Source organism: Spermophilus citellus (assembly GCF_964194105.1).
Source record: "Spermophilus citellus genome assembly, chromosome: 15".
NCBI classification, from domain to species: domain Eukaryota; kingdom Metazoa; phylum Chordata; class Mammalia; order Rodentia; family Sciuridae; genus Spermophilus; species Spermophilus citellus.
Genome location: NC_138195.1, coordinates 68,078,075 through 68,104,908, shown reverse-complemented (window position 1 = coordinate 68,104,908; position 26,834 = coordinate 68,078,075). Strand labels below are relative to the sequence as shown.

Genomic DNA, 26,834 nt, shown 5'->3' with positions numbered 1-26,834 from the left:
GATCAGCAGGACGTTTTTGCAGACTCCAAAATAACCTTTTTAGGTTAGGAGCTTTCTTCTCCTCCCCCTGAACCCCCTCTTTAGGTCCTGCCTTTTCTAGTATTTGGCTGATTTTTATCAAAAATCTATCTCTGAGGCTGGAATTGTAGCTGGGTGGAACACTCATCTAGCACGTGTGAGATACTGGGTTCGATCCTAAGCATCACATAAAAATAAATAAATAAATAAAGGTGTATCCATCTACAACTAAAAAGAATATTAGAAAAAAAAAAAAAAAACTTGTTCCACTACTATCCAGTTAGGATACAGGTAGTACTAGGTGCTGCGCCCCCTACTGGACACATCAAAAATAAAATTTGGAAACTCAAATAGCAAAGCAGGTTATAAGATCACTTGTAGAATCAGAGGCCAGACTCCAGACCAAATAAACACCCACATCCAGAGATCACAGCAATGCTATCCCACTGATTCTGTGCATCTCAAAAGAAAATTCACTCAGCCTCTATGGCTCTCAGTGTCCTTATCTATAAAATGAGGACTTCAAATTAAGTGAAACCCACAGTTACTTACTTTCCTGTTGTCCAATTCTATGTAAGATGGTCCCTATTTGATCTGCTGCTGTTTTTCCAGTTCCTCTCCATGTGGTCTTTAGATATATTAGATACAAAGTTAAGTCACTGTAAACAATAACAACAACAACAACAACAACAACAGACATAGACTGCCAAAAGAGGAAAAAAAAAAAAAAGAAAATACCTGATAAAGTGGCTTATACCCAAATATATTAAAACGTCAAATAAACAATAAGAAAAAGAATTAAATTTTGTTTTTTTTCTTAGTTGTAGTTGGACATATTACCTTTATTTAATTAATTTATTTATCTATCTTTTTATGTGGTGCTGAGGGTCGAACCCAGCGCCTTGAAAGTGCTAGGCAAGTGCTCTACTGCTGAGCCACAACCCCAGCCCCAAGAATTAAAATTTTAAATGGTCAAAGGATTTGAACACTTTACCAAGGAACAGATAAAGGTAGCATATACACACATGGAAAGAAATCATTAGTCATTAAGAAAATGATTAATTAAAACTACAATGAAACGCCAGCACATCCCTAGCATGGTTTAAGTTTAAAAAGGACCATATCCAATGCTATCAAGGGTACAGAGCATCTTGAGGGAACATAAAATGGTACATGCACCTTGGAAAATGGCTTAGCAGTTCAACATAAAGTTCAGCATGGACTTACTATACCGCCCAGCAACCCCACTCCTAGGTGTTCACCAAAGTGAAATAAAAACTTCTGGTGAACCACCTCATACCCATTAGGATGCCTGCTGTCAAAGAAGAAAACTAAATGACAATGTTGACAGGATGTGGAGAAATTTGAACTTCATGCCCTTTTGGTGGGAAAGTAAAATCATGCAGCCACTGTGGAATACAGTATGTACCTCAAAAAATTAAATAGAATTACCATATGATCAAGCAATTTCTGAATATATTCCCAAAAGAATTGAAAGCAGGATCTCAAAGAGATACATGTTCATATTCACAACAGACTTATTAATAAAAGCTAAAATGTGGAAGCAACCCAAGTGACCATGGACAGATGAATGAATAAGCAAAAGATGATTATACACATATAAAGGAAATTATTTGAGTTTCAAAAGGAAGGAAATGTGCTGGCCGCTGTGGCACAGGCCTGTAATCCCAGCGGCTTGGGAGGCTGAGTCAGAAGGATCCTGAGTTCAAAGCCAGCCTCAACAATGGCGAGGCGCTAAGCAACTCAGTGAGACCCTGTCTCTAAATAAAATACAAAATAGGGCTGGGATGTGGCTCAGTGGTTGAGTGCCCCCGAGTTCAATCCCTGGTACAAAGGGGGGGAAAAAAGGAGGGACATTTCAATGTACCCTACAATATGAATGAACCTCTAGGACATTATGCCTAGTGAACTAAGCAGTGGGGGATGTACAGCAAGTGCCTCGACCACAGACGCGCGCCTGGGCCCAGCGCCCTCCTGGATGCCGGGAGAAACGCGGCTCGGCACTACAGGACGCCCAGCTCGGCGAGCAGAGGCAGCGGCCGCCCGCAGGCCAGGCAGGACCAGACAGGACCAGGCAGGACCAGGCACAGCCAGGCACGGCCAGGCAGGGCGGGGCTCGAACCCGCGGAGCACAGCTCCCGCCTCCCGCGCAGGCGATCACGTGGCGGGTCACGCGGTCTCACCCGGAAGCGCGCCCGGGTGCTAGCGCCGGCTGGGCCGCGGGGGCTGCTATCCGGTACGTGGGCCTCGCGACAGTCCTAGTGCCGCCCCGGGTGGATCCCCCAGCGGGCGGCGGAGCTTCCTCCGGGACCCGGCGCAGCCCTCTCGGAGGGGACTCCGTGGGGGCCCCGAGAGCGGGCCCCACCTCCCCGTGGGCCGGGGACCACAGCCGGGCCTCCTAACCAGGGTCGCCGTAAAGTTCGGGGGGAACCTGGGGTCTTGGGGGTGAAACCAGTAAGTAAACTGAAGTGCCTGGCGGGCAGGAAGGCCCGGCGGCTGCAGGGGGCTGGCTCAGGCTCTGTCCGGACACAGTGCAGGTTCTCTGCCCGGGTAGGGGCAAGGCCCGGCCCCAAGTTAGCTGACAGGACAAAAGTCACAGGGGTAGTTTGCTGAAGAGGACTCCTGGTCCAGATGATGAAAGCGCGCTGGTGCCATCTGGAACTCCCGTTGCCAGAAAGCCCCCTCCTCCGAGTTCCTCTATAGAGCAGGATAGCAAGGAGAAAAGGAAATTCCAAAATGAGATGGGTGAAGTTCACTTCCAAACAAACTTATCCTACAGGGAAGAGAGTAGAATCTAATGCCCACTGAAAAGCATTCCCATGTTTCTAGACTGGCATTAAGACCAACCATGCTGGAATGCAGCCCTTAGTCCCCAAGAGCCCTGCTGCTTCCAGTGGTTTCCTGTGTAGCTTTATATTGTTCCTGTCTTTTGTCAAAAATTGAATGATTCTGAAACCTGCGTAGTTCATCCTGTTACTTGAAGAAGGACAACTGGAAAACAATAATGATCCCTTCCCCATTTATATAAGAAAGCTGAGTTTTCTGAGCTTTTTTAGCAACCTAGCTGGTTGCTTCCAAGACTCCTTGTAACCCTGTAGGCAGATTCAGCAGAGGGTTGTTCCCTCCTTTCCCAGTGGGAGTTTGAGGCTCAGAGTTTAACTGACCTGCCAAAGACAAAGCCAGAACCAGATCTCATGCCTTTTCAATAAATTTACTGCCCTTTGTGGCTTCCCCCAGGATAGCCACTTTCCATCTTTCACACAGGGACTGCTCACCTGCCAGCCTGGGATGTGCTGTGCTGTCTCCACTTAGTTACTCAGCCAGCTCCCTGGGGCTGCTCAGGATTTGCTGACCACACCTCCTTTCTGAGTGACCCATAGTGAAATGAGAGCTCTCAGGAGGAACCAATGTTTGTGGTTAGGCTCAAGTTCTCCATTAAAGGGGGAAGAGGGGAGACCTCTGACCTTTCAAGCCATCCCTAGCTTGTCCACTCCTAGGAACAGGCAGCTAGTGGGACCAGAGCCTCTGCTTGCCCTTATCTTTTTTGGTATTAAGCATTTGCAGGACTGAGAATGCTGTGCTGTTCTTCCATGAGCTGGTCATCGAGTCTACCTACCACTACCCCTTCTGAGCCTCTGGCTGCCTGGAAGCTCCACTGCTACTTACAAAGGTAGATGACCTTGCCCTCCGGGCATACAGGGGGGCTGGAGGCACCCACCCTGGGACTGTGGGAAGCAAACCGAAGATAGACAGTAGACTGAGCTTTCCTGGCTCTGCAAACCCTCCCCACCCCACACTTCTTCCCCAGGTCTGCATCCTTATGCCACCTTTGCCCAATCTTCATCCCCCACATCCTGGCAGTCATCTGAGCCTGCTAAATTTCTAAGCTACACCTCCTTAATTGGCTCCTTCCTCTCCACAATCCTGGCCTCCACCAAGGAGCAGGCCCTCGTTACCCCACACTCAGATGGCTGGTCTTCATGACCTTAGAGTGGCCCATCTCCAGCCAGCCTGCCACAGCCTAAAGGGCCCTCTTGCTGTCAACCATAGACTCTGATCATAGCTCACTTCCTTCCGGTCAGACCAACCCCACACAGTTCCAGAGTCCCTGAGCAGCCTCTTACAGGTCTCCTGCCCTCTCCCAGCAGCCTCTTCTTCACACCCCGTTGCTCTCCCAGCTTCTGTGGTGGTGTTTAGCAGTCCTCTCCCCACTCTAACCTTGTAAACATCCTGGGGCCAAGTGCTTCAGAGTTGATAAACCAGCATGAGATTTGAGATGAACACAGTGAGGACCGCTGAGCTGCGAGCAGTTCCTGGACACTACAGCAGAGGCCAGGACCTCAGGATGCTGTGAGCCTCCTGGGAAACTGGACACCTTCTCCTACAAGAGTCAAAGCAGAATTTTCTAAGCATCATCACAGTTTAGCGCTTTACAGCACAGTCACATCTGTGTAGCACACTGAGGTCCACGAGGGAATTTGAAGCCTAAACTAATGTAGCTGCAAACACTGGCCCAGAGCTCTGGCCTTGCTGGTCTTGGTCAGGTTACCCTACAGGTTGAGAGGATCCAGATCTCTGAACTCCAGGGCCAGGGTATCAAGCTCTGTGTTAAGAATCTTGTTGGTAACAAGAAGTGTTTCTTATTCTCAAGCATTAAAACTTGTGGCACAGAAGGTGCAAGTGTGGGCAATGGGGAAGAGTTTAGAAGGGCTGTAGACCCTGGAGGCGGTGGCTGAGCAGTTCAAGTAGGAACTATGGACAGGGTCCTTAGGCAGTCCACTGTGTCCAGGCCAATGTTAGGGTCCCTTCCTTGTTTTTCAGTAGGCCCCATGGTGAGTCTGATGCTATGGGGACAGGGGTTCAGCATCAGACACACCTGGGTTGGTCCTAGCTCTTCCACTCAGGCTATGCCCCCGCCCTGCTCTGTAAAATGGCAGTAACTGGAGAGTCTTATATCAAGGTACAAAAAAATACACCAAGAAGGCCCTCATGATAGTGGCTAGCATGCAGAAAGGGTCAGTTAGAGTTTGCTGGGGTTAGGATTCTCTTCATTACTCAGGCTGAGCTCATGGATATCAGAGCCGGGGTTGACCTTGACCTTGCTTCTTCCTGGCAGATGAAGTGTGTCTTGGTGGCCACTGAGGGCGCAGAGGTTCTCTTCTACTGGACAGATGAAGAGTTTAAAGAAAGTCTCCGGCTGAAGTTCGGGCAATCAGAGAATGAGGAAGAAGAGGTGAGTGCAGCATAGGTGGTCCCAGGAGCTGGGGTGGCAGGGAGCAGCGTGGATTTCCCAGAATGCAAGGATACAGGAGGACCCAAGGAATTAGCAGGGTGTGTGCATGTCCAGTGTCCTTCACAGCCAGGTGCATATCCCTGGAAGTCAGCCTGTTGTTACTGTGGGTACAGAGACCTCAGTGCCTGCTCCCTACCAGGGCTTGCTGGGAGTGAGGGCAAGAGGAGATAGGATTTTTAACCATGTGACAGAGAAACTTAGTGTTATTAGTTTCTGTACCAAAAATCTTTAGAATAAACCATGCATTATTTTTTCATAGCTGTCTTAAGTTATAATCAACACACCATTATCTGTACATATTTAAGTATTGAGTTTGATCTGCTTCAGTGTGTGTGTGTGTGTATACCCATGACTCCATCACAATCAATTGAAAAAAGTAATCTCTCCTTTCCCACCTCCTCCCCTAGCAACCACTGATCTGCTGTCCATCATGAATAGTTTGTATTTCATACAGTATATATCTGAGTTTAGTTTTTTTTATTTTTTTGGTTTTTTTTTTTCAGTCTGGCCTCTTTTGTTCAGCATAATTCTTTATCAGTTTATCCACATTGTAGCATATATCATTCATTTATTTTCATTGTTGAGTAGTTGTCTATTATATCAATATTCCACAGTTTGTTTACTCATTTACCTCTTGATGGACATTTGGATTGTTTTCAGTTTTTGACTAATATAAATAAAGCAACTGTGAACATTCATGTACAAATCTTTGGACAAATGCTTTCATTTTTATGTATGTGGGGGGTAAATACCTAGGATAGAATGACTTGCTCACATAGGTGTATGTTTAACTCTTTAAGGAACTACTAAAGTCTTCCAAATGGTTGGATAGTTTCAAGTTTTGGAAGTTTCTGATATGTTTTGGATATAAGTCTTTTTATTAGATATGTTTTTCAAATATTTTCTTCCAGTCTGTGGTTTATCTTTGCATTCTCTTGAGAGTATTTTTCATAGAGCAGAAGTTCTTCAATTCTCATAACTCTAATTTTCCATTTTTGCTTTTATAAATCATGCTTTCTATGTCATGTGTAAGACATCTTTGCCTAACCCAAGAGTTTTCCAATGTTTTATTCTGGAAGTTTTAGAGTTTGGTGCTTCATATTTGGCCTAATGACCCATTTTGCACTTCTGAATATGGTGTGAGGTATGTATTAAAGTTTTGGGGTTTCTATTATTACTCATGGACATCCAGTTTACTACTTTGATGTCTGAAATTATTGTCATTTTCACTTATATTTCTGGTCTGCATTTTGAACAAGCGATTTATGTTAAATGTTTTCTTCATTAATTTTGAGTTCAAAAAAATTTAATTGGGGATGCAGTAGTGGGAGTTCTTGAACTTCCACAGCAGCAGAGAGAGAGCCTGCCTCTCTGCCTTCACTGCTGTGAAGGGCTTGCCCTCCAGCTGAGCCCACTCCACTCCAGTAGGCTGGTTCACCAAACAGCACTGATATTCTTATTAGTTGCTAAGAGAAAATAAGGTATTGGAGCTCAGGTACATTAGAGTGATTTTATTAGGGGAGCTTAACCACAGAGCCACATTCCCATCCCTTCTTTATTTTATTTATTTATTTTTTGTATTCTGAGACAGAGTCTTGCTAAGGTGCTGTGGCTGCCTTTCAGCTTTTGATCCTACTGCCTCAGCCTTCAAGTGGTTGGGATTATAGGCACTACGCCTGGCAGGACATCTAATTTTTAAATTACGAATTTGTCTTAAGTCTAGAACTACTATTTCAACTAGATCAATATAAGAAGCAAACTATTTTGTGCTCCCCGCCCTTATTAAAAACCTGGTACTGAAACAAACTCCTGATATTTCAGTTCCTAAGTATATTCCAGTTCCTAAGACTAGTGTAAAGGAAAAAAGTCTTTTTTGTATGCTACACTCATTTGTTCTGATCATATAAATAACATGAGTTAATTGAAGGAAATTTGGAAAGCAAAGAGATAGTTTTTAAATGACCCATAATTCTGCTACCCAGAGCTATTAGCTCTTTAATATACTTGCTTTGAGTCAGTATCTTTTATATAGTAGGAATCATACCACATTTACAGTTTCATTTCCTGTTTTTTTTTTCATTTCCCATTATATCAAAATCATTCTTCCATTTTGTTGAATGTTCCCAAAAGCATAATTCTTAATGGCATCATTATATTCCAGTACATGAACAAATGTATCATCATTTATTTAACCATTTTCTAATGCTGGACATATATATTCCGTCTAGTTGGCTATCACTTGCTGTGTGGGGCATTTGTGCTTGAATTTCATCCCATTTCCGATTATTTGATATTATGATTATTCCTAAAATAGAAATGAGTCAAAAGCTATTCAAATATATTGTAGCACTTTATAATCCCACCAAATAGTATATAAGAGTGCCCCTTCCAACTCTACATATACCAAAAATTTTCCTTTCCCAATCATAAAAAGATTGTTTCTATGTCTGTAGAGAAAGCTATTCTTCACAGTGAGTTGCTGTATAGAATCAGATTTTAAGTGGCTTTTCTATTAGTAGAATTGGTGACAATTTAAGAAAATCATAGAATGTGAATAACTCAACAAGCTTTTGTTCCTGTCTATGTGGGAGACTATCCATTCAGCAAATATTAACTGAGAACCTACTGTGTGCTGGCCTACGGGGATAAAGCAGTGACCATAGCCATGTGATCCTTTCTGTCAGGGAACTTAGGGTCTAAAGAGGGGTGATGTGCAGTGAACCAGACTGCAAAGAAATACTCCAGTTCAGGCTGTGGTAAATGGAGAGAAGACATTGAACAGGGTGTGGGATGGGGAGTAGCTGGGGTGGGGTGGCCACCAGGAATGGAGCCCTCTGGGCTGGGATGGGAGTGATGTGAAGGAGCCACCATGAAAGCCCGCAGGACACACTGTTGGGCTGGGTGCCTGCATGTTGAGAATGTCTGCAGAAAATGTGCACCGTCCTGCTGCACCCAGGCCCATTCAGGGCTGCACAGGACTCCTCGCCAGCCGCTTGGTTCTTTTTTCAAAGCGAGCACTTACTTAGTTCCTTGTAGGACGTGCCAGCTCCAAGTGAGGGTATAACTTTCCCCTTATTCCATTCCAGTCCCCTGAAGTCCCCTGGGGGACATCAGCTGTTTCCTCCTTTATTTCACTGCAGTTTTGGGAACTGGAGGTACCGAGCTCAGATGGCTTCCTCCCACATTCATTCACAGGTTCTCAACAAATTTGCCTCATTCCTTTTTGCTTTTGTTTAGTTGTTTTGTTCCTTCTTTTGGTGGCCAGGAGAATGGATAGGGAGAGCGCTTATCAAAGCAAATACATGCTTGTTATGGAAAGCACAGAAACAAAATAGAGGAAAAAAATCACTTATAATTCCTCTATCTAGAAGTAGTGACTTAACAGTGTTGGCTTTCTTAATATTTTCAGTACTTTTTTCTAAGTATTTTTAAATACAGAGCATTCACATCTTTTAAAAATATATGCATAACCTTGTATAAGAGAAATTTTTCTTGTCATCGAAACATTAATATTTTAAGTGGTTCTGCAGACTCTCCCATCACTTAGACATACTGTTATTTATTTAACTCGCATTTATGTTTTTTACACTGTTTGCATCTGTAAATTGTGCTATAATGAACATCTGTGTGCACATCTCCTATCACCAGTCATTTTCCTTAGGATAAATCCCCCATGCCAATAAACAGCATGGACTTTGGTAGGTGTTGTAGACTTCCTTAGAGTTGACAAGTTCTCAGTTAAATGCCCCAGACATTCTACTGTGGAAATGTGGCCAGTTCCTTGGTATTTCCTTCCAGATTCAGAGTCTGATCAGCACAGATATTGGGCTGACTCCCCACCTTCCTACCTATCACCCAAGGTGGTGGGGGCAGTTCTCTTTGTCCCCTCCCAATCATGACAGTGATTCCCCTCCCAGACAGGTCTAGTCTTATTTACTCCTTTGTCCTCAGCATCTGGCACACACCAAGCAGTGCTGTTTCCCTGACCCCTTGCAGCTTCCTGCCCTGGAAGACCAGCTCAGCACCCTCTTGGCCCCAGTCATCATCTCCTCCATGACGATGTTGGAGAAACTCTCAGACACATACACATGCTTCTCAACAGAAAATGACAACTCCCTGTATGTCCTTCACCTGGTGAGTGTGAGGCCCTGTGGCCCATGTTCCTGTTCCCTCAGCTCCATGGGGAATCCACATACCCTTCCTCATCTTGGACTGTAGACTTCCTTGGAAGGGCAGAAACAGCATATTATCAAAATCCCCTGGGGCTCAGGCCTCCCCTCCCTTGTCTGCTGAGATCATGGCAGATAAAGAGTGGTCCCCAGGGACTAGCTGACATTGCCTGGCTGTCCCTACAGTTTGGAGAATGCCTATTCATCGCCATCAATGGGGACCACACTGAGAACGAGGCAGATCTTCGGCGGAAGCTCTGTGTGCTCAAGTACCTGTTCGAGGTGCACTTTGGACTGGTTACTATGGATGGCCAGCTCATCCGAAAGGAGTGAGTCCTTGAGTCTGGTCCCTTCCTTGTCCTCTGCTGAGTACCCTCATGGGGCCAGGCAGCCATATGCCTAGCCTCTGAAGTTGTGCTTCCATATTCTGCCCCACCTGTGGCCCTCAGAGGAGCAGAGCTCAAAAAGAGCCTTGGAGATTAGCTGGTCTGATTGTTTCATTTACATATGGGGCAACTAAGGGCAGAGAACTTGAATATTTACTCAGAACCATCCAGCTGGTTGGTGACAGCATCAGCCTGGAAATCTGACTTTAGTACTCTCAACTCCCTAATTTGTCATTTCCACCCTGGTTTGAGCTGGTCCTCTCTCCCCTCTCAAAGAAGCTTCAGGCTCATTTTCCAGAAAAATGCATGCCTTCATACAGCCAAGCTTGTGTTATCTGAGGGGTCAGGCCCCCAAACCCAACTCTGGGCCTGCAACAAACTTGGCAAAAAAGATTGTTGGTTCAGAGTGTACACTGAGGTGAGAAGGAACCCAGAAAAGGGACTTGGTTGAAACATGGACCCAGAAGAGCAAGGTTCAGGGTGGAATCATCCCAATTCCCTAACACAGGGGAAACCCTGGAATCTTTTGGTTTTGAAGTGATGTAAGTAAGTAGCCAATTGAGTCATTTACCAAATTGTCAAACATGATCTCATGAGTCATTTGCCCAGATGGTCACAAGTGTCGGCAGCAAGTGCTACAGGCAGCAGCTACCATTACACAAACCATCATTACCTGTGCAGCATTGAAGAGGGCTGCACCCCCGTGTTCTGCCCTGATGATAGACCAGAGTTGTCTGTTTCCAGGGCCTGTGGGGGGTGTGAGAAGCTTAGGAACTGCAGACACCTTCCTGGTTGCTTCTAGCTGCCTTTGATACACCTGTGTGAAGAAGACTAAAGAGTGAATTCATTTGTTCAAGGGCCTGTCTTCTGGTTCCCTGCCCATGTCATACCACAATGTAGCCAGGGCACAGTCTGAAACACTGTTCTCAGTGTGTGTCCCACTTAGATGGTCACATCTCCTGAGCTTGCTGACTCTTATGCTGACCTGAGATGGTGGTCCTAAGCTTGAATTGAAAATACTACCTTTCTCATGGGCTTCCACTCTCCCTGGTTCTACCCCCAGGTTACGGCCTCCTGACCTGGAGCAGCGTGTCCAGGTGTGGGAGCACTTCCAGAGCCTGCTGTGGACCTATAGCCACCTACGGGAGCAGGAGCAGAGCTTTGCTGTGGAGGTGACTATGGGGCATGGATACTTTGGGCCTCAGAGGTGTTGAGTCATGGGGGGCATCAAGCTGTAAGACCTTGTTTTGGGCACAGGAAGACCCTGAAATTTACTCGTTTATGTTGAGTCATTCTTTCTGGCCATGTGGAGGGCTGGGTACTCTGATGGACCACTGGATTCTGGGTAAGAATTTTCCCAGTGCAGGTTTGGGACTCACTATGTATTACTGAAATTCCTGAAGATAATCTTTTGACCTTATCCCCACCCCACAAAAAGAGTGGGAGGCAGTGAACAAGTAGTGAACAAGAGTGGTAAGAAGTGGCAAGAGGCCCTGAGAGTGGATGATACCAACACCATAGCCAGAAAATAGCATCCAGCCAGTAGGATGTTGGGAACTGAACCTGCCTCTTCCAGGCTGAGCCCAGGCCTGGGGGTTAGGGTAGCTTTGGTCAATAGCACTTCTTGATTGTTCATGGCAACAAACACACATTCTCTCACACTCTGGTGTGCATCAAAATCATCTGTCTCTGCCTGTCCTGCTTCAGCCTCAGCTCATGCCTCTCTTGTCCTTGCTCACTTTGCACTGGTTACCTGGGACTTCTTTCAGTTTCAGGAATATTGGATGAGTACAGGTTGCTGGGCCTCACCACCAGTTTCTCATTCATTGGGCCAAGGATCAAGGCTCTACAGTTTGCATTTTTCACAAGTTCCTGGGTGATCTTGAGTGTGCTGACCCAGGAACCATACCTGGGAAAACACTGCCTTAAAGGACAGACTAAGATCAAATAGAAATGAAGTCAGTTAAAGGAAGTCAGATACACAGGAAAATAAGCCATTATAACTGGAGAGTCAAGGGAAGTCAGGGAATCAGTTACCAACAAAGAAGCTTGCTATATTAGAATTATTAGGTTACAGAATATAAAATAATAAAGTATACAAAGATATAACAATTAAAATTCCAAAAATGAACAAATAGCAAGAGACTAAAAAATGGCCAGGCAGATTTGAAAAAGAACCCATGTGGACATTTAGAAACAAAAGCATAATTAGTAAAATGAAAACCTTAATGGATGAGTTAAATATCCTGGGTGTCATCTTAGGTTTCTCATCAAAATATATGAGACATAGCTAAAGAGAGAATTAGTGAACTAGATGATGAAAGGAATTCATTCGCACATCCCTACTTATCCATTCCTCCAGTAAACGTATAATACCTGCTGTACACTAAGAGGTGGGTCAGGCCCTGATGAATGAAGATACTTTTCTTGCCCTTGGGAGAAAGTCATTCAGAATGTGTATTAAAAATACAAGTATCCTAGGTATCATATTAGGTTTCTTATCAAAATTCATGGTGGCACAATGGATGGGGTAGTCAGTTGTTTCCAGGGATCAAGAAAGACTTTTTAGAGTAAATGACCCAATGGAGGTGAGACAAAATCAAGACTCCTCCCCAGCTCCACCAGCTCCGTCACCATCTGTCTCTGCTTGTCCCACCTAGACCTCAGCTCACGCCTCTCTCGCCTTATTCACACAGGACTTCTTTCAGTTTCAGGAATACTTTATGTTTAGCTCTGTCCAGTCATTAGTGATTAACTAACTACATGTGGTTTTGAACACTTGAAATGCAGCTGTGAGTCATGCTGTACATGCCGTGCACGCCAGACTTTCATGTGTTAGCACACACACAAAAAAAGAATGTTAAGCATCCAATTCATGTCTATATTATACATAGGTAATATTTTAGGTATGGGGTAAAATATACTGGTAAGATTAATTTCATCTCTTTATTTTTACAAAAAAAAAAAAAAAACAACTTAATTATGCCTAGGACTTGCTTTCCATTTCAGCTGGACAGCCCTGCTCTGAACATCACCCCGCAGGGCCTTTGGATTTGCTTGGTCTTTGACTTGTCGCATTCCCCCTCCCGCTCTCTCTAGCAGGCTTTCCAGTTCTTTAGGTGGCAGTTTAAAGGTCACCTCCATAGGGACACTTCTTTGAGCACACTACTCAAATAGGCCTCTGTTTACTTTCTCTGGCTCGGCCCTGTGTGTTTCCTACTCAGAATATATTACAATTAACGCTTATGTCTTCTATTTCCTGTGAATTATTGGCCTCATCCACCGGAGTCTGGGGACCAGCTTGTGAGCCCCAGGCAGGCTGGGGTCATGTTAGTCCATCTCCCTATTCCCAAATATCGGCACCTAGTATGAACTTAGTTTGGACTGAGTGAACGTGCCCACCAGCCCTGGGCCCAGAGCAGGAGAGGTGGTGAGTGACATGGCTCCCTCTCCTGCCCACCCTGGCCAGGCTGTGGAGCGGCTGATTCACCCCCAGCTCTGTGAGCTGAGCATAGAGGCGCTGGAGCGGCATGTCATCCAGGCTGTCAACTCCAGCCCTGAGCGGGGCAGTGAGGAGGCCCTGCATGCGTTCCTGCTCGTTCACTGCAAGCTGCTGGCCTTCTACTCCAGGTGAGCCCGAGGCCCTGCTGCGGGAGGGCCTCCACATCGTCCTTCTTATTCCCTCCACCTGGAGAGTGCAGCTGCCCAGCAAGCAAAACTTCCAGGCCTGTCTCTTCCTGAAGCCCCAGGCTCAGCTCTTCCTCCCTCAGCCCACTCGCTTCTCTGTTATTTCTCCCTGGAACAGTGTGGAAGCCTGCATCTAGGAGAGCTCCTTTTATAATGTTATTGATCCCTGGGGCTTTCTCGTTGCTAATTTTTGTTTTCCTACACAGCCACGTTTTAGTTTTAAAATAGAAGAGTTAGTTTTATTTGTACCTTGCCTGTTTCCTTGAGGGCAGAGCTGCCCCTGCTGCCTCTGGGCATGTGTTGATGAGATGCCCTTCTCCTGTCCCTACAGCCATGGTGCAAGTTCCCTGCGCCCAGCCGACCTCCTCGCCCTCATCCTCCTGGTTCAGGATCTCCACCCAAGTGAGAGCACAGTAGAGGACGACGATGATGGCCAGGTCTCATGGCAGTGGAAGGGAGGCCATCAGGGAGATGGTGTAGAAAACCTGCCTTGAGAGTGGCAGGCAGGCCGGAGGGAAGCTGTGTAGTCAGCTAGACAGCTGGGCGTGTGATTGGGCGTGACTGTTTTCCTGCTCCTTTCAGATGAATGTGGGGTTCTAGAATGCATGTGGGTTGAAAATGCAGATTTGTGGAGCCAGTCCTGGTTTGAAATCTAGCTTCACCACTTAGTTGTATGAGCTGGGCAGGTGCCTGTCCCCTCTAAGCTGGGTGGAGGGATGGAGGGCTTCTCTGTGAGGTGCTGGGATGCAGAGGATGGTGGGGAAGAGCTGGGTCAGATGTATGCTAACCAGCAGCTCCGATGCCCTCTCACAGCCTTCCCCAGGAAGGAGGCCCCACAGAAGCCAGAACATCCCTGTGCAGCAGGCCCGGAGCCCACGTGTCTCGGGCCCAACCAAGGGGAGTTCTGCAGAGACGGTGTGTATCGGGCACTGCATGAAGGAGACAGGGTGGCCCTGTCTCATCCTGGGACCAGGCCTTTCCTGGCTCTCCCAGGAGAGCAGGGTGGGGGTTGAGCCCTCTGGGAGAGTCCCCTGTGCCCTGGGTCTGAGCTGCCTTCTTCCCCACCCAGGATACAGACAGCTTCTCTCTCCCTGAAGAGTACTTCACACCAGCTCCTTCCCCTGGCCAGCAGAGCTCAGGTGAGCCCTGAGGAGGAGCCTGGGTAGCAGCACAGGTGCTAGTCTGCAGCCCTGGGGATCCATCATAGGGTTCAGTGGATTCCACACTCAAGGGATCCGAGGGCCCAGGGCAGATATAAAGATTCCCAGAGCTCAGGCTATGGGATACAGTCAGTGTTGGCGCTAGTGTGTGTTCACGGACTGCTGAGACCACTCAAATGCACCTTAAAGCATTTTGTGACAAGTTGATTTCATTTTAAAATTCTATATGTGTATCAACCTCATTTTTCTTTTTTGTAGTAAATAATTGTCATTAAGTAAAATTATGTAATTTTTTGATGTTAAGTACATTTTAAAATATAAATAGTCTCTATAATTTGTACTTTCCCTGTTTTTTCAGAATATGTGGGGAAACAATAAAATGTTTATCTTAACATTCAAAAATGTTATTAACAAAAAATAATACACATTGCTTAGGAAAGAAGATAAACTGAAATCTGTATTGTCATTGTTACCACAAATGAGCATCACATTTATCTGTGAAGTTTTTAGGATAAAAGGAAGGATCCTGTGGCTCACACCATTTCATAGAATAAAGAAGGCCAGTGTTGCAGGAGGAGGAACTTGTTGGAGTCTGTTTTGAGGGATTCACTGTTTGGTTTCTTTAGGCCAGTGGCTCCCAGCTCTGGCTGCACATAGCATACCTGTGCCTCAAGTGGGGCTGGCTGTTGTGGGCAGTTAAGACTGCCTAACTGGACTCATCTTTCACAACTACTGAGGCTGAGGCTGAGCCTGTTCCTGGCAATTCTGACTTAATTGGTCTGAGCAGTGGCCAGGGTGCCAAATGATATTCATATGCGGCCAAGGTTGAACACCACTGGGTTAAATGTTCTCAATTTTCAGTCCTTGGACCAGCTTCAAGGAGCTTAGGAGCCCCTGAGATTGTGTGACAACTCATGCTTGTGCCTTTTTCTGAGACAAGGGTCCATAGCCATCTGCAGATTCTTTAAGCACCCCTTGAGCCCAGGGCATGATGAGAGGTGTGGCTTTTGGATGAACTTCCAAATTCCTTCTTATCACTCCTTTCCTCAGTCATCAGAATCCTCCTTATGGTCTTTCTCTCTTGGTGGCTAGGTATTTTTATGCCTCAGAGGTGTAAATGTTCATCCGCTGAGAACAGAACTCAAGCCTTACAAACTATTGAGTTGTGCTATCCATTTGTAAATCAGGCATTTGAAACCTAGGAGCACACTTCCTACCCCCAAAGAAGCATGATTACAGATGAAGACTATTTGCAATTAAATACAAGAGAGAACAATTATTACTTATTGCAAACATGTAATATTTCAAATATATAGTGGGTTCCATGTGTTGTTGTGAGTTATGCTAGGAAGAAAATCTACTCAATTCCTGGCACATAGTAGTGTTAAGTAAAAGACTGGTGATTGGAGAACTGGATGTCAGCTGTGTGCTGACAGAAACAAGGAGAAGATTAAGGGTTCAAGGAAGAGGTGCTAAGGAAAATACACCCCCACACACACTGCCAGGTACATGCTAAGGAGCTCCAGTCCCAACAGCCAGCTCTTCAGGAAGCCTCTCTTCCCATCCCAGGCTGCTTTAGCCCTGGTAAAGCAGAGTTCACCCAGCACTGGTCAGCTTGGGAGAAGGTGGCTAATCTGGGGCTACAACCTGTGCTCCTACCTGGGGCTTAGAGCTGACTGTCAATGGACAGGGCCCTCTGGGCGCCAGTCCTTCTGACATGCTAAGGTGACATCATTCTGTTCTCACAGTATTTATGTTGTTTATTCTTACCTGTGGCCCACAGGTAGCACCATCTGGCTAGAAGGGGGCACCCCGCCAACTGATGTTCCCCAGGTGAGTCTCTGGAGGTCTACATGGGTATAGCTCCTCTGCAGTGCTGGGGATACTGAGTGACCGCATGACTCCTCCAGCACTAGCCCCACAGCTGCCCCTCAGGCTGGTCAGTCCCAGCTCAGCCCAGAGGCAGACCCACCTGGGGAAGGGAGAGGGTATGAGGGTAGCTTCCTCCAGGCGCCGGACCTCAGGCCTGATGAATTTTCTTTCCCTCCTCATTTTCTTGGGAGGGAAAGTTGAACATAAGTTTGATATTTTTTAAAAAAGAACTTAAGTTTTGATATTTAGGGAAAAAAAGAAACCTAAACATATTTATTCTAGAAAAACAAGAAATTCAAAATTCAAGTATGGAAAAGAGACCAAAAATCACTCAGTCCTATCCACAAAGTGAAATTAACATTTTTATATGTTTCCTTAAAGTATTTTATTCCTTTGATTTTACAAACACACATTCTTTGTCTCTCTGTCTCTCTCTCTCTCTCTCTCTCTCTCTGTCTCTCTCTCTCTCTGTATATGCGCACATACTATATATATTTTCCTTACATTTGGATCCTAATGTAGTTCATTATACTTTCTTGCTTAAGTATTTTCCATTTACCAAGCACTCTTCAACAGTATGGTTTTTAAGAATTGCTGAGAGTCCACCCACGCATATGTTACTATTTATTTAGCAAATCCCTGGAACAAGCCGTACATTGTTTTCAGTTTTTTGCTGTTATATATAACTGAAGTGACATCCTTACAGAGAAATTTTTTTGGCATCTCTAATGATTTCCTTAATTCTCTATAATTTTTCCAACTAAAGACTTTCCTTATTCAGAGCCCCCACTAAGGCGAGAGTCTTGCTCATTTAGTCGTCTTATGCCTAGTTACCCAGTTTGGAAGGTTGTCAGGAGATTCTGGGGGAGTTTGAAATGACGAGCATACTGAACTTTAGACACTTTCCCCTAGCGTCCATCCATCCTGCCTTCTGTGCTCCTTCTTGCCCTGCGCCCTTTCCCACTGCCTTGCTTGGCATCCTGTCCTGACTGGGGCAGAAAGGCCCAAAAGAAGCTGAGAGCAGAAAACTGGAGTTGCTGGGGCAATGCAGGGATTTAAGAACCAGCATTTCCTGCAGCTAAAATTTTGTATTCTTCATACACAGGTGGGGGAGGGAAGGGACAACTGACAGTGGATCCAACTTGGGGAGGAGGCCAGATTTCCTACCCACCTCACTAATAATCTCCTCCATCCACAGATAGCTGAGGACACCCTCCAGGCAAAGGTTCCTCACTCCCCAGTGCCTTCCAGCCCCAGAAGAATCTTCCTGGATGCCAGTATAAAAGAAATTTATTGCCCTTTGGTGCCCCACACCATGTACTGCCTACCCCTGTGGCCGGGCATCAACATGGTGCTCCTGACCAAGGTACAGGATCTCCCACCTTGCCCTGGTGACACTTAGACCCGAACAGCTTCTCACTATGACCCCTTTGCTCCTTCCCATAGAGCCCCAGCACCCCACTGGCCTTGGTCCTGTACCAGCTGCTGGATGGTCTTTCCCTGGTGGAGAAGAAGCTGAAGGAGGGCCAGGAGGCTGGCAGTGGCCTGCGGTCCCAGCCCCTCCTGGGAGAACTGCGCCAGAGGATGGACAAGTTCATCAAGAATCGAGGGGGACAGGAGATTCAGGTGGGACCCAAAGCCTGCATTCACCCATCCTCAGAGGAGATGAGCAAGGCTTAGCGGCAGGGCCATCTCATCCCAGTAGAGCAGGGGCCAGTGGTACTGGTTCCTGTGCCTGCTCCCCACAGATCCACCTTCCTTGTTTTCCCCATTATGAAATGGGAACAGAAAGGAAACAGCCACACTTTACGTTTCCACAGCCTGTTTACGTAAGTGTGGCAGAACACGAATTGTAATGCCCACACGTGGCCTGTGGAAATGGCTCTTAAGTAAGGCCTACTGTGTGAATGGGATGGCGTGGGCTGTGGTGCTCAGAGTGCTAGTGGGGGCTGCCAGAGAAGCCCACCTGGGCTGTATAAGGGCGGAGCTTGTGTCCTCCCAGAGCCGCTCTTCTGGACCTCACTGTAGGACATGTTTTGGAGGCTGACCTGCCACTGTCCTCCTTACAGAGCACCTGGCTGGAGTTTAAGACCAAGGCCTTCTCCAAAAGCGAACCGGGATCATCCTGGGAGTAAGTGGTGGGCCCAGAGGACAAGGGGAGTCTTTGGAATAGGGAGATGTTCCCCAGAGAGACTGCCGTCCCTGCAGGCCCAGAGAGAGAAAAGGCTCTAGGGTCTCTGGGAAGCTGAGGGCCAGTCCACAGGAGGCCACAGGAAGCAGAGCTGGAAGTGGAGGGCCAGGGCATGAGGACCCAACACCAGGCACCCCAAGACCTGAGGCAGCTGCAGCACTGACTGGATGCCATCTTGGGCAAGTCCTTCCCCACATTAGTCAGCAAAATAATGAGGTTGGTGAGGTGCACAGTGGCAAGGAGCACCTTGTAGGGGAAGCTGTCTCCTGGCGCAGTGAGGGACATGCAGTGCTGCGCTCCCAGTCCCACTGTGACACACTCCGTGCCCAGGCTGCTCCAGGTGTGTGGGAAGCTGAAGCGGCAGCTCTGCTCCATCTACCGGCTCAGCTTCCTGACCACAGCGCCCAGCAGGGGAGGCCCACACCTGCCCCAGCACCTGCAGGACAAAGTTCAGAAGCTTATGCGGTAAGTGGGGCAGAGGCCCTCACAGGCGGGAGCGGAGCCAGAGCAGGAGTGCAGGGCGCCCCTCTCAGCAGCCCTCGCTTCCCCCACAGGGAGAGGCTGATGGATTGGAAGGACTTTCTGTTGGTGAAGAGCAGGAGGAACATCACCATGGTGTCATATCCTGACATCTGAGCAGCCAGCCCAGGGAGGCCTCTCTGGGGAAGAGAGGATGTGTATTCCACCACCTCAGCTGCTTCTCTCTGAAGAAAAATAATAGGGGATTGTGTCACAGTTGCCTCATCTATAGGACACCCCAAGGCTGAAGTTTCAGAAATGCCACTGTCCCAAAGGTACATCATAACAGCCTTAAAGCTCCTTATGCCAGCAAAATGGTAATAGCTGTTGGGGGCAGGGACAGGGGCTACCATGGGCTGGTTGGTTCACAAGGCCCCTGTCATCTTCCTTGGATTGCTACCAGGTACAGTGGCATGTGAAGATCCTGGGAAGGCCTGTGGTGAATGTGTATCTCTGTTTAAAGAGCCATTCCCAAGTTTTATTCGTCTCTTGTATTATGGAACACCAGCTTTAGAATACCAATTTTACAGGGAACTTCAAACACTTTTTCTGTATTAAAATTTCCAAAGTGTCAGACCTCCATCTTATGGGACTTTGCTCTTCAGTAGGCAGGACAGAGGGATGCCTGGGGGCCTCTTGTCCACCAGCTACTGCCCTTCCATGGGGGTCAGTTCCCGTCACTGGGAACCTTCCCAACCTCTTAGGTGAATGGTGGAGAAGAACAAGATCACTGCACTTGAGCGGTCAGCCAGGTTCTGCTCAGACGTAGCTTTAAGGTGTGTATAATTTAAATTCACTCCCAAAGTGACCAACTGTGAAACTGCAGCGTTTCCATAGAGTCCAGAAGTGCCCGTGTTACTATGCTACCTGTGCAGGTATCCAGGATCTTGAGGGAGGTGGGACAGGTGGAGAGCTCTCTGGGGCAGCAGGGATCCTGGGGGCTAGGCTGAAATGGAAGCCTATGAGGAGGGGCATCCTGGGCACTGCTTCTCAGAACCAGAAGCCCAGGAGCCAGACAGGGAGGCTTATAATCCCTGGCTCTATAAGCACCTTAACTCACCCTTCACCTACCTGGAGGACTTCCCAGGCTTGGTGCATTTCATCTACGTGGACCGAACAACTGGGCAGATGGTGGCACCTTCTCTTAGCAGCAGTGAAAAGACTTCATCAGAATTGGGCAAGGGGCCCCTGGCCGCCTTCGTCAAAGCCAAGGTAACTTATGCTCCTCTGGTCCAGGCACTCTGCACTGCCCATTGGGTAGGATGTGCTGAGGTCTGACTGCCACCCAGGAAGGATGGACCCTGCTGTCCTCTGGGCTCCAGGGACTCTGATCACCCCCACCTTAACCCTTACTGTACCTGACTGCCAGGTATACCTGCTGCAAGCTCCTCGGGAATAGCACCTTGTCTTCCAGAGCTGAGAGGCCCAGCATCTGGGACCATGTTGGCCTCTGTCCGTGTCAGGCAGCACCTCCTAGCATATCAATGCACCTGGCATTAGCAGAGTGCTCTTTGCTGTTAGGTCAGAGGAGGAAATGGCCAGTGTCTGGCATAAGTAAATGCTCAGTAAGACTTTGTTGAATTAGCTGAAATGGAAAGAACTCTAGGGAAATCAATTTAGGAGTCAGAATTTTTGTACATGTTTAGTTTTTGTAGTGCTGGGGATGGAACTCAGGCAGGGCCTCACACATGCTAGGCAAGTACTCCATCTCTGAGCTACACCCCCAGACCCACCAGAATTTAAAATTAGGCGGAACCATTTCTACTAAGGAACCATTCTCCTAATTTAACTGATTCTTTTTCATGACAAACTTTTTGTTTGTTTTGTTTTTATGGTGAGTAAGGGCCTCTGCCACTTTCTAAAAACAATTTTTTGTGTTGTTCAAATAAAGTATACCTACTAGTTAAAATAAGCAGGATGGCAGAAGGCCATGTTGGAAACCCATCTTGCCTCCCACTAGCTATGTGGCCTTGGGCATGACTTAGTTGAAGTGTCAGTTTCAACTAAGGAGATATTAATAGTTACATCATTGGATCATTGTAAAGATGACTTGAGATGATGCATGTAAAATATTTAGCACAGCATGTGGCACAAAATATAGATATAAGCCATAGAGCATTGGCCAGTGGCCCAACCCCACCATCTTCATGGCTGTCTCTCTCTGGACAGCCAGGGCTCCCTGGCATGTTACTTTTTATTGTTTCCTCTGCATACTTTGTTGCAGTTGAGCTCACTCTGCATGTGCAGTTTTATTTGACACGTTTTCACTTCACATTATGTTAGATGCATTTCCTTGTGCCATTAATTCTTCATATACTGATTTTTAGCAACTCTATAATAGTCCATTATGTGAATGCAACATAGTTCACATAACCATTTCCCGATGTTTGAAGTTCTAGACTGTCTCCAGGCTTACCCTGTTATAAATAATTCTGCAGAACACACCTTTTGTGCATACATCTGGGTCCTCATCTCTGATTATTTCTTCAATATGGATTCCCAGAAACAGAATTACTAAGTTAGATGGCAGGAATGTTTTTAAGGATATTGATGCACATTGTCAAGTTGCTTTCCTGGAAAGTATAGCCAACCTGTGTATCTGTGGATTTAATTAGACAGTAAATTGTGATTAGCTATGGAGTGAATCCTCCATCCCCCCCACCCAGGCTTTTAATAAGAGAGTTCACGGAGTCTTTTCCCAGCCCTGGAAGTACAGGAAAGCTGAGTAGTTGGCCACCTTCCCTCTGGCAGCTCTCAGGCAGCTCCATGACAGTCCCTGCTTTAGGCAAGAGAACATCCCTGGAGGAGAGGGACCTAAGGCAGGTGATCTCTCAGGTCCACTGGTCATGTCCACCCCAAGGTGAATCCTCACTTGGATCTTAACCCAGTAGCAGAGGACACGCCTGCTTCCACATATTGTGTGTTCAAACATGCTCCCCCCAGCTCCTGGTGCAGAGCTGAGCCATCACCTCTTAGCCCATGGGGGCCCCTGTACAGAGGAATTTTCTAGGTGGCCACACCTCAATCTCCTGTCATGCACATGACACTGTCCTTGGCCATTTTCTGGCCTGAAGTATGGGTTTACTAATTTACAACTTATGTGTGTAGTAGTCCTATAAAGTCCTTAATCCTCACCACAGCTGGAGGGGTGGCCAGGCAATCCCTCTGACAGGGATTGCTTCCAAAGCTCCTGCTCTGAGCCAAGGCAGTGCCCCTGGCCTTGGAGCTCCTCAGCCCAGCACTTCTGCTTCCTTCTTCCTTCACCTGAGCCATGTGGCCGCAGGGCAGTGCTGAACGCTCTTCCCTCCCCAGGTCTGGGCCCTGGTCCGGCTGGCGCGCCGATACCTGCAGAAGGGCTACACCACTCTGCTGTTCCACGAGGGGGACTTCTGCTGCTCCTACTTCCTGTGGTTTGAGAACGATATGGTGGGTGTGCCAGGGCCCTGGCAGGAAAGTCCTGAAGTGCTGTCCATTGCTGTCACCCTCGGATTCCTTTCTTCTGAACTGTGTTCAGTCTATCTGTCCCTCATCTCTTCTTGTCCCTGGTGGAATGACAGGTAAGTATAGCGATGGGGTCCCAGAACCATGGTCACATTGTCACGCCAGCATTTAAGTTTGCTTTGTGATCACCTGCTGCCCTACCAACTTGTGCCATTGCTCAGGCAGCGTCCTGTTGAACACACGAAGAGATAGACTCCGGGTCTCCCTGAGATGGGCCCTCAGATCACAGCTGGTACCTCTGTAGTGCTTCACATTCTCGCTTCTGTGTAAAGTGGGGTGCGCCGTCACTCCCATTTGGTAGGTGGAGGTTCAAAGGGGTTAACAGCCTGCCTGAGGCGAAGCTGCCACAGCGTGGCGTGGGTCGCAGACTCTGCTGTCCACAGCGCCTCTCTGTCCTTTCCTTTCCCTCTCTTTCTCTTAATGTTTTCTCCTTTCTTGTCACTTGGCATCATTATTCCAGCACCAAGGATCGTCCCCTCCACCCCACAGCCCCTTGGTTTCTTGTCCTCATGCTCCAGTCTCCTCCCTGCTCCAGGTTGCCCACCCACCCCTTCCGTAACTCAGTGTACTTTGGGGGCCTCCACCCCTGTTCCCTCCTTCAACCTTCACAGCCCCATGCAGTGGGTGGGGCAAGCTTCCTTGACCTCATTGAGTGATGCTCATACTTCAGGGCTCAAAAGCCATGGCCAAGGCCATCGAGGCCTCAGTGATGAAGCCAGAACCAGAAGCTACTCTCACAACCTGCAGGCTTTCAGCTTAGCTCTCTGCCTCAGGAGTGCTGGGGAGCTCCTTGATCTTTACCTGAGCTTCAAGAGAGACAAGGAAGCGTGTGCTAAGGGGGCCTCAGGAGTGGTAGAAAGCAGCAGAGCTGTGGGGTGGGAGGCCCAGGTCAGGCCACTGGCCACAGCACTCAACCTGGGCAGAGTGGACAGTCGCTTAACACTTCTGGGCCCGATTCCTCACCACAGGGTAGGCCTCTGATGCCAGGTGAGCATCACGTGAGGGCTGCTGTGAGAGCACATGGTGGTGCCTCGCTTGCTGTCCGTGTCTAGGGATCCCAGTTTCCTACCTTATCCTAGCATGGAATTCCTAGTTCCTTCAAAGCAGAGACTTGAGCCTCTTAAGAGCCTCAAAATCTGCCCAACACCCCCGCCCCCACCTTGCCCTCCCTCGGCCTGCTGGGCCCTGCTGGTCCAGGTGTCACACTGAGAACTCCACGAACATTTTCTCCAAGGTTCATGCAGGGATGTTCCCACCTCACAGGGCAGGAAACCAGGTAGAGAGGTGCATTCTGCAGCACTTAGCACAGCAGGGCCACGCCAGGCTCCCTCGAGCCAGGTTCCTCACCCAGCCCACCACCTTCTGTCCTCAAGACCCTCCTTTTCCTTCCACAGGGCTACAAGCTGCAGATGATTGAGGTGCCTGTCCTCTCCGATGACTCAGTCCCCATTGGTGTGCTGGGAGGTGACTACTACAGGTGATGCTGACTCAGGGTGCAGGATGTCCGTGTTCCCAGATGTCAATGATTTAGGGTATCCCCGTGGGGACAGTTCCTCCAGAATTGCCCCATTCCACCCCAAGAAGCTAAAAACTTGGGCTGGGGCTGGCACAGCAACCTGTGAGGGAGGAAGCACCAGGAGAGCCCCCTCGAGCCCACCCACCCTGATGCGGCACAGTCTTGGTAGCACAGGGAGACCTCCATGTGGACCCAGAACTTCCCTGCTGACACCTCTTAATTAGAATGCAACCGGCTGAGGAGGGAGGACCTTGAAGAAGGGACCATGACCTGGGGCTAAGCCTAGAAGCTTAGGTCATGAGGAGCAGGAGACAGAATCACCGGCCTGGTGCTGGGGCCTAGTGAGAGGACCAAGGGTGGGTGTCTGGGTGCTTGTGTGGCCCAAGAGGCCCCTGGCCTGGGAGGACTGTCGTCGCTCACTCCTGAGTCCTTGTCCTCCTTTTCCCTCTTAGGAAGCTCCTTCGCTACTACAGCAAGAGCCACCCCATGGAGGCCATCAGGTGCTACGAGCTGCTGGCCCTGCACCTGTCAGTCATCCCCACCAACCTGCTGGTGCAACAGGCCAGCCAGCTCGCCCGGCGCCTGGGGGAGGCCTCCCGTGTGCCCCTGCCCTAGGCCAGGTTGCAGGCTGCTGCCAGGGCACCTGTTCTGCAGCCATCCCTGCTTGCAAAAGTGCCCCCCCATAGCAGAAACTTTTCTTCTGTCCCCAGTAGCCTCCTGAGGATGCGAGGAGGCCCCAAGGTTTATCACACCCCACTTGGACCACCTCCACACGGGGTGGTGAACAAACCCCTAAATCCTGCCCTCTGGAGGCAGAGGCTTTGGGCTTCCTCTTTAAAACAATGGTGACTGTGAGGTCAAGACGGCAGCAGCTCCTCTTTCAGAGCTGCATCCCCACTTGTCCCCAGAAGAGAGGGAGGAAGACCCTAATGCTCAGACTGTCTGAAGACCCCACTCTGCCTCTGCTGTTCTGAGCAGAAAAGCCTGTTTTCTGCCCCAGATAAAAGGTGCGCCATTGGCTGGTTGAGTTCCAGCTCTGCAGCCTCGTCTGCAACTCGGGGCATTTTCAACGCTGTTCCCCCACATTTCAAGTAATGACACCCCCCCTCAGGTGGCTGGGAGGGTCACCCAGCACATGATAGGTGCTTAATAAATGTCGGTTGTTGTCATCCTCCAAGCCCAGCATGTCTGTGCTTCAGGACCCTTTTGTCAATACTGAGAAACCTTGCTAGGGTCTGGCCCCTCCATGCCGGGCTTGCTTCTCCCTAGGGCTGTAGTTCGCGTCTCCAGACCCTGGCCCAGAGATTCAGTTCATGTGCTCGGTGTAAAGTCAAGACTGATGTTTCTAGAAGCTCCTCAGGTAATCTGGTGTTCCCCAGACTGAACCCACTTCCCAGGGGTACAGCCCCTCTCTTCTAACCAAGAGATTCTTACCACAGGACGGACACCAGGATGAACACTGGGACACAGGTGTGGGCTCCTCAGGCAAAGAGGAGGCATTGGATTGAGAGAGGTGGCAGGGCAGAAATAAGCATCCACCCTAGAAGCAAAGGACACCCTGGTGTGCGGGCAGGAGCCCAGCCTTCTGCATCTCAGTCTTGGGCAGAAACTCTGTGAAGGACACTGGTCTCTCCCTTGCAGGGAACTGCTTTGGGGAGGACAGAGGCACTGAGGGTTAGAGTCCTTATGAGGAGGCGCGAGGACAGTGTCCCAGAGACAACCTGATCTGTATTCCTTAATATCGTGATTTTATGGGTGAGAATTAAAAAGAAAAATATCAAATGTGGAAAATACAGAAGAGCACAAAGGAAAAAGAACTTAGCCTATAAGCCCACCACTGTATAAGACACCTACTTTAAAAAAAAATTAATGTTTTCCCTTGATTTTTAGCCTGTACATGATGTGAAGTATCTGGTTGAGCCAATCTGCTGACTGTTCTGTACAGTCATCCACAGGGGATTGGCTCCAGGACTCCCTGACAACAGGTGCACAGGCAGCCTATCAAAATCTGCAGATGCTCAAGTTCGTAAATAAAATGATGCAGTATTGGCTGGTAACCTTCGTTCTCCCCTATGCTTCAGATCATCTCTGGATTACTTACAATAGCCAATACCATGTAAATGCAGTGTAAATAGTTATACTTTATTGCTTAGGGGATAGTAACAAAAACATCTGACATGTTTAGTACAGATGCAGTTTTTTTCAAATATTTTCAATCTGTAGCTGATTGAGTCTATAGATGTGGAACCTACAGATGGGGAGGGGGAAACTATTATTAAAACACTGGGGCATATATCCTGAATCAGATTTTAGCAGATTCACACAGTGTGAACCTTGGTTGTGTGTAGAGGGGTACCTGTGTGAGAGAAGGGTTCTTAGAAAGCCTGCTTACTGGGACGGTCTTTCCTCTTCTGGTTCTGAGAGTCATTTAGTGCAGGCTTCTGTGACACAGGGTGAGACTAGTACAAGAGCCTTTTGCCTACAGGGGACCATCTGGGGAG

The 26,834-nt window shown here is 48.0% G+C and overlaps 1 protein-coding gene across 9 annotated transcripts; it reads left to right on the top strand.

The window, feature by feature from the left end:
- The first annotated feature begins 2,144 nt into the window (after nt 1–2,144).
- Nucleotides 2,145–25,537, top strand: HPS1 (HPS1 biogenesis of lysosomal organelles complex 3 subunit 1). Of its 9 annotated transcripts, none has more exons than XR_014019026.1 (20): nt 2,145–2,275; nt 3,595–3,709; nt 5,156–5,272; nt 9,329–9,466; nt 9,688–9,830; nt 10,951–11,059; nt 13,357–13,517; nt 13,906–14,011; nt 14,388–14,489; nt 14,644–14,713; nt 16,518–16,567; nt 17,805–17,972; nt 18,053–18,232; nt 18,676–18,737; nt 19,128–19,262; nt 19,352–19,417; nt 20,388–20,528; nt 22,629–22,742; nt 24,212–24,294; nt 24,786–24,924. XR_014019026.1 is itself a non-coding variant. In XM_081268460.1 (20 exons), the coding sequence occupies exons 3-20, from the start codon at nt 5,156–5,158 to the stop codon at nt 24,946–24,948; spliced, it is 2,112 nt and encodes a 703-aa protein (XP_081124586.1). In that variant the 5' UTR covers nt 2,146–2,275; nt 3,595–3,709; the 3' UTR covers nt 24,949–25,529. The 9 variants fall into 9 exon arrangements, 5 of the variants coding, with proteins under 5 accessions (XP_081124588.1, XP_081124586.1, XP_081124587.1 ...); XR_014019027.1 differs by having other exon boundaries at nt 22,629–22,873; XR_014019028.1 differs by having other exon boundaries at nt 2,146–2,275; nt 20,384–20,528; nt 22,629–22,873.
- Nucleotides 25,538–26,834: the final 1,297 nt, after the last annotated feature.